This window comes from Lolium perenne, chromosome 7 (assembly GCF_019359855.2).
Source record: "Lolium perenne isolate Kyuss_39 chromosome 7, Kyuss_2.0, whole genome shotgun sequence".
Lineage (NCBI taxonomy): Eukaryota > Viridiplantae > Streptophyta > Magnoliopsida > Poales > Poaceae > Lolium > Lolium perenne.
The window spans coordinates 181,176,909-181,184,226 of NC_067250.2; the positions used below are offsets into that span (position 1 = coordinate 181,176,909).

At 45.8% G+C, this 7,318-nt stretch overlaps 1 protein-coding gene across 1 annotated transcript; it reads left to right on the forward strand.

Annotated features, from left to right (window-relative positions):
* Nucleotides 1-1,452: 1,452 nt before the first annotated feature.
* On the forward strand, nucleotides 1,453-5,967 carry LOC139833774 (uncharacterized). The gene is made up of 2 exons (XM_071824116.1): nucleotides 1,453-2,602; nucleotides 3,848-5,967. Exons 1-2 carry the CDS (start codon nucleotides 1,453-1,455, stop codon nucleotides 5,965-5,967), a joined length of 3,270 nt encoding a protein of 1,089 aa, XP_071680217.1.
* The last annotated feature ends 1,351 nt before the right edge of the window (nucleotides 5,968-7,318 follow it).

The window sequence follows — 7,318 nt, forward strand, 5'->3', positions numbered from 1 at the left end:
AGGGAAAAGAAAACTGAGGATAGTACTTCAACTGGTGCAGCTAATGGTCAGGCGTTCTTTGTCAAGAATAACAATGGTGGGAAGTCGAAGAAGAAGAAGCCGCAGTGTTTTCATTGTAAGGAGTGGGGTCATATCAGGAGGTTTTGTCCAACGTGGAAGAAGGCTAATGAATCCGCAAATATTGTTGTTGCTTCTGGAGAAGACAGCGAAATTCTTGTTCTAGAGAGCGAATTGTTCGATGAAGTGTGGTTGTTGGATTCTGGGAGTTCTTTTCATGTGACGTCTAACAAAGAGTGGTTCTCTTCATATAAGTCTGGTGATTTTGGAGTGGTCTATCAAGCCGATGGTACGCCTCAACATATCATAGGCATGGGAGATATCAAGATCAAGACTGAAGCTGGTGATGAAGTGATGCTGCAAGATGTTAGATATATGCCGAGAGCTCGAAGGAATCTAATTTCACTTGGGGAACTTCATGGTAAGGGTTATCTCTATTATGGTGACAGGGACAATTCAATCATGAAGGTCAAGGCGAACAAGAAGCTGGTGATGAAGGGCAAGAGGACCAGCAACAACTTGTACAAGGTGCACGTGTGCATTGTTCAAGGTGGAGCTGGAAAGAGGCAAGACGCGGAGACATGTATGGTCGAGGCAGCCGAGTCGAAGGAGTCGGGTGCTGGCTCATGCAAGTGAGCAAAGAAGAAAACCAAGTTCATCATACACAGATGTTTGCACGAAGATAACATATTTGCCAAGGTGGAGTGTTATTTTTGGGTGTGTCAAATATGTGTATAGGCTACAGTTGGACTTGGGTTACGGTAAGGTTTAGGTGTTGGAGTCGAACACTTGTAACCTGGGCCTAATATATAAAGGCACCGGTGGTAGCCAAAATAGACTAGATGAAAAAAGCTAGGTTAGACATAAGATCTAAACGGAGGACGGACGACACCCGTGGCAGGGGCGGCCGGACCGGTGTGGCGTGTGTGTCTGATTTGTCTGTATACCGTGGCGGGCTTGTCGTCGACGGTACTATCTTGAATAGTACGATGGGGAGGAGCGCCCGTAACCATGCCCCGCAGATGTAGGCAATGTTGCCGAACTGCGTTACCAAACGTTGTCTCTCCCTCTACTTTCTGCAATGATCTACTGCGTGTATTTACAACAGATGTTTCAACATTTATGATTGACCAACGTTTCTTTTGACATCAGACTGTTAAACGATGTAATTATCTCCTGTGTATACCGTGTATATCTCTGTTGGTAGACAGAGTCCTTGTATTATACGTTGTATGTCCTGTTGCTATATAAAGAAGATCGCGGCCCTTGTCTAGGGTTACGCTGCCCATAACAGTTTTGATATGGTATCAGAGCCAACTCTTCCTAAACACATCTAGTCGAAAGTTCGCCGCCGCCGCCGATCGCAAGTCTGCCGCCACCGCCGCCGATCGCATCATGTCGTTCTCAGCGTCGTCCTCAACTTCGGCGAGTGGTGCAGCAGCCCTCAACATCACGATCTCGGAAAAGCTTACCCGAGACAATTTCCTGCTTTGGCAGACTCAAGTTCTTCCAGAAATTCGTGGAGCTCAACTGTTTGGCTTCCTCGATGGATCTGTGGAGGAACCGGCGAAGACCGTGAAGACCACGGACAAGGATGGGGCTGAGGTGACTGTTCCCAACCCCGAGCATGCGCAGTGGATCGCGCAGGACCAGACCGTACTAGGGTTCTTGGTCAGAAACATGGCAAAGGAGGTTCTCACGCAGATGGTGGGTCTCTCGACGTCCGCAGCAGTTTGGAAAGCCGTGGTGGAGATGTTCTCTGCCCAATCTCAGTCGCGCATGGTGCACCTTCGCACCAAGCTGAATCAATGTCGCAAGGATGACAAGTCAGGTCAGGCTTACCTGGATGAGATCAAGAGTCTCTCAGATGAGATGGCTGCGGCGGGCAAGCCCATGGACACTGTGGATGTGATCTCTTACATCCTAGCCGGGCTTGATGATGATTATGATGGCTTTGTTGCGGCGATCACTGCCTTGATGAAGGCGGAAAAGAATGTGAGTCTGAGTGATGTTTATTCTCAGTTCATGTCATATGAGTCTCGGATGGAGGCTAGAAACAGTGGTGGCGGAGCATCGGTGAATGCCGCACACCGTGGTGGTCGCAATGGTGGCCGTGGTCGAGGACCGTTTCCTGATCAGTATCATGATCAAGGTGGTCAGTTCCAGTATCGTGATCAGCGGAACAATTATGACCAGCGAAGCAACAACTACCGTGGAGGCTACAGAGGTGGCCGAGGTAATGATGGTGGAGGATACAGAGGTGGCCGTGGCAATGGTGGCCGCTCATATGCATCTGGGAGAAGTGATGAAATTTGCCAGGTTTGTGGCAAGACTGGCCATACGGCCCTAAACTGTTGGAAGCGATTTCAGAAAAGCTACCATGGACCTGACAAGTCAGCGGGTGCGGCCTATGGATCCTATGGGGTCGATACAAACTGGTATAGTGACTCTGGCGCTACGGATCATGTCACGGGCGAGCTAGAAAAGCTTCATGTTCGTGATCGCTATAATGGGAACGAGCAGATTCACACAGCCAGTGGAGCAGGTATGGATATACATCACATTGGTCATTCTGTAATGCATACCCCTAATCATGATTTGCATCTCAAAAATATTCTGCATGTTCCCAAAGCCACCAAAAGTCTCTTATCTACTAGTCGCCTAGCCACTGATAATCATGCTTTTGTTGAGTATTGGCCTAATTCTTTCTTTGTCAAGGATCAGGACACGAGGGAAATCCTCCTCCAAGGTAAATGTGTGGGAGGCCTATATCCCATGCCGGCGCCATCATCTCCATCTTCCGGTCGGCAAGCCCATGGTGTAGCCAAGTCATCATCCTCGCTTTGGCATAGACGTCTAGGTCATCCATCTTCAGTTGTAGTTCGACAAGTTCTTCGTGATAATAATATTCAGTTTAGTGAGTCAGAAAAAGAGTCAGTTTGTGATGCTTGTCAGAAGGCTAAGAGCCATCAGTTACCTTATCCTACATCATCAAGTGTGTCTACTTTTCCTCTTGAACTTGTATTTTCTGATGTTTGGGGCCCTGCTCCAGGCTCTGTTGGAAGATATAAATACTATGTTAGTTTCATTGATGATTATAGCAAGTTTACCTGGATATATCTTCTTAAAAATAAGTCTGATGTGTTTCAGAAATTTCATGACTTTCAGCATCTTGTTGAGCGACTCTTTGACAAGAAAATTATTGCCATGCAAACTGATTGGGGTGGTGAGTATCGAAAACTTAACTCCTTTTTCCAGAAGGTGGGCATATCTCATCTTGTGTCTTGTCCTCATGCACATCAGCAGAATGGCCCAGCTGAGCGCAAGCATAGGCATATTGTTGAGGTTGGCCTGTCTCTCCTTGCTTATGCATCCATGCCTCTTAAGTTTTGGGATGAGGCGTTTCTTACGGCGGTGTACCTTATTAATCGTCTTCCTAGCAAAGTAATCAATTCTCAAACACCCATTGAGCGTCTCTTTGGACATAAAGGGGACTATAGCTTTCTGCGCATCTTTGGGTGTGCGTGTTGGCCAAATCTTAGACCATATAATAAGCGCAAACTAGAATTCCGTTCCAAACAGTGTGCCTTTCTCGGATATAGCAATCAACACAAGGGCTACAAATGTCTCGATATTTCAACTGGTCGTGTGTATATTTCACGTGACATTGTGTTTGATGAATCTGTCTTTCCTTTTGCTTCACTTCATTCTAATGCCGGTGCCCAATTGAAAGCAGAAATTCTTCTTTTGCCTTCCAATCTACAACCTATTTACATGCATGATCATGAAGGGGGTGCTTTACAGTTTGATGATGTTGATGCTAATCCTGCTAACAGTGCTTCTGCTGAGTCATTTGCGCAGGAATCAGGTCAAAATTCTGCTCCAGATGGTGTTTCTGGTGATTTTCCGGGTTCTGGTGCGAATCCCGGAGACGATTCTCCCGTTCAAACTGACCAATCATTGCCTCCCTCGGGATCTGGACGTGTATCTCCTTCGGATCGCACGCCGTCCTCGGTCCGTGCGTCGTCGGCAGGCGACGCTGTCTCCGCGCGCGTGGAGGACGCGGGTTCGCCCGCCGGGGCATCTCCGGGCCCGCGTGGTGGCCCGTCGCAGTCTGCCGGGCAGTCTGCCTCCGCAGAGTCTTCTGCCACGGGATCTTCTGTGGCTGTTTCTTCTGATGCACAGCAGCACACAGGATCTGGTGCGGCCAGCTCGTCTCATGTGTCTGCTCCTGGATCTACTGCGGAAAGTGTGCTTGTAGCCTCTGGTGTGCCTGGTCGTCCTCATACACGGAGTCAAAGTGGTATATCTCAACCCAAGCAAATTACTGATGGTCGTGTTCGGTATGATCGTGTTCGCTTTGCAAATTTTAGTAGTTCTGGTGAACCTACCAGTATTGGTGAAGCACTTGCCGATCCTAAGTGGAAGGCTGCTATGGATGAGGAGTACCAGGCATTGCAGCACAATAATACCTGGCATCTAGTTCCTGCTGGTGTTGGCAAGAATGTGATTGATTGCAAATGGGTTTACAAAGTGAAGCGTCGTGCTGATGGCTCAGTTGATCGGTATAAAGCTCGTTTGGTTGCAAAAGGGTTCAAGCAACGCTATGGCATTGATTATGAGGATACTTTTAGTCCTGTTGTCAAGGCAGCTACTATCCGATTGGTCCTTTCTATTGCAGTTTCTCGTGGGTGGCACCTGCGTCAGCTAGATGTGAAGAACGCGTTCTTACATGGTGTTCTGGAAGAGGAGGTCTATATGCGGCAGCCTCCTGGCTATGAGGGGCGCCCAGGGCTTGTGTGCAAGCTTGATAAAGCTTTGTATGGTTTGAAACAGGCACCTCGAGCTTGGTACTATCGCCTCAGTTCTAAACTTCAGTCTCTTGGTTTTTCTGCTTCTAAGGCTGATACTTCTCTGTTTTTCTACAACAAAGGGGGAGTGTCTATCTTTATGCTCATCTATGTTGATGATATTGTTGTTGCTAGCTCATCAGAGAAGGCTGTTGCTGCTCTTCTGCATGATCTTGGACTTGATTTTGCATTGAAGGATTTGGGTAGTTTGCACTATTTTCTTGGTATTGAGGTGAAGAAGGTACATGATGGTATTATTCTATCTCAGGAAAAATATGCTAATGATCTGCTTGGGCGTGTGAATATGAAGATGTGCAAGTCGGTTGATACTCCTCTATCAGTGTCTGACAAGCTGTCTGTGATGGATGGAGAAGTGTTGAGTAGTGAGGATTCTACTCGCTATCGAAGTATTGTTGGTGCGCTTCAGTACATTACTCTGACAAGACCGGATATTGCTTTTTCTGTGAACAAGGTTTGTCAGTTCTTGCATGCACCAACTACAGTTCATTGGACAGCTGTTAAGCGGATATTGAGATATCTCCAAGGCACTGTAGCTCTTGGCTTGCGTTTGAGTAGATCTTCCTCTACTGTTGTTAGTGCTTTTTCTGATGCTGATTGGGCTGGTTGCCCTGATGATAGAAGGTCTACTGGAGGATTTGCTGTGTTTTTTGGGTCAAATCTGATCTCATGGAGTGCACGGAAGAAAGCCACTGTGTCTAGATCCAGTACAGAAGCTGAGTATAAGGCATTAGCAAATGCTACAGCTGAGGTGATTTGGGTGCAAAGTTTGCTCACCGAGTTAGGAGTGTCACAGGATCGAGTGGCATGTTTGTGGTGTGATAATATTGGAGCTACATATCTCTCTGCTAATCCAGTGTTTCATGCACGGACAAAACACATTGAAGTGGACTATCACTTTGTACGTGAGAGAGTAGCTCGGAGGCTCTTGGACATACGGTTTGTTCCTTCAGGAGATCAAGTGGCTGATGGTTTCACTAAGTCACTTTCAGTACGACAGTTAGTATCGTTTCGTCGCAATCTTAACTTAGATAAGTTATGATTGAGGGGGAGTGTTAAACGATGTAATTATCTCCTGTGTATACCGTGTATATCTCTGTTGGTAGACAGAGTCCTTGTATTATACGTTGTATGTCCTGTTGCTATATAAAGAAGATCGCGGCCCTTGTCTAGGGTTACGCTGCCCATAACAGTTTTGATACAGACATCCTACCAGTCTGAGTTTGATCGGATCAGACATTCAGACTAAGCTCGTCTCGGCTCATATTTTCAGCTTGAGCGAGCTTAATTATTAGGCAGTGTCGAGTTAAAGATCAAGCCATAAACATTGGCTCGTGCTTGTCTTGTAAGTATCTCGAGTCAATCCAAAATCCTATATTGAAAAACATACGTACTTTGATCTAGTTAAACCATAGAAACACCGTAGCACTAATTTTTTTTGTTCCAATCAAAACTACTACTATGACATAAATTATTTTCTTTTCGCATCGTTCCGTTTCGTCTGGGATGCTAAACTGGAGTGGTTATTTTCCTTGGCAGCATTTCAACATTTCAGATGGACCAGCATTTTCTTTTGACTCAGTAGACACTTTGACATCAACTTGTCACCACCTCGTCTCCGTCAGTAACTGCATGTCACGGAATGCGAGCAATATATTTCTAAGTTTGACAGCTGCTATATAGAAGAAAAAAAGTTAGATGATTCCTCAAAACACAAAAAGTTAGATTTACAAGTCGAGAGTGATTTTTCATCATTTTATTTTACAACTAAATTGTTCTGATTTTTAATTTAAAGATGTAACGATAAGTAATGGCCAAAAATGCATACTTACGTGCATAAGTTTTGCTTAGACCAAAGTAAGTTTTTTTCATAGCTAAGTGAAATTTGTAGCATGGACTATTAGTTTCGCTGCTACTACTACTACCTGTTTCTAGAAAAGGCGTAACGAAATTCAAATCACATGTTTATTTTCACCTGCGTACACAGAACATACTCTAAAGACGTTTTTGTATTGCTCTTTCAATAGATGATCATGACAGGTAGTACCAGCCTATCTATCTACTGTACATAGGATCAGCCAGACACGTGCCATGGCTATCGGAAGGAAGCACGGGATGCACGGAAGTGTACGTGGCTCTCGGAGTTTCCGTGTAGCTGGAGGTTCTCGAGAATAACTACCGAGTGTCTGTCTAATCCCGCTGTGTTTCTTTATTTAATTTCATCTGTGCATATTGGAGGTGTTTTGTTCAAAACGAAAATTGGAGGTAGATATCCACGAGGTCAGCCGTGACGCACCGGCGTATCATCATCGTCGTGGGCGTGCGTTGTTGTTGCCGGGTCAGCAGTGATATGGACGGAGAGGATGGCACTGTTGCGAATTTGTGCTTGACCG

Excerpts from the sequence above, each read along its gene's own strand:
- LOC139833774 (XM_071824116.1), top strand. The coding sequence starts at position 1,453 with ATGTCGTTCTCAGCGTCGTCCTCAACTTCGGCGAGTGGTGCAGCAGCC. Across the intron at positions 2,603-3,847 it reads TCACACAGCCAGTGGAGCAG|GGGGTGCTTTACAGTTTGAT; the intron begins GTATGGATATAC and ends ATGATCATGAAG.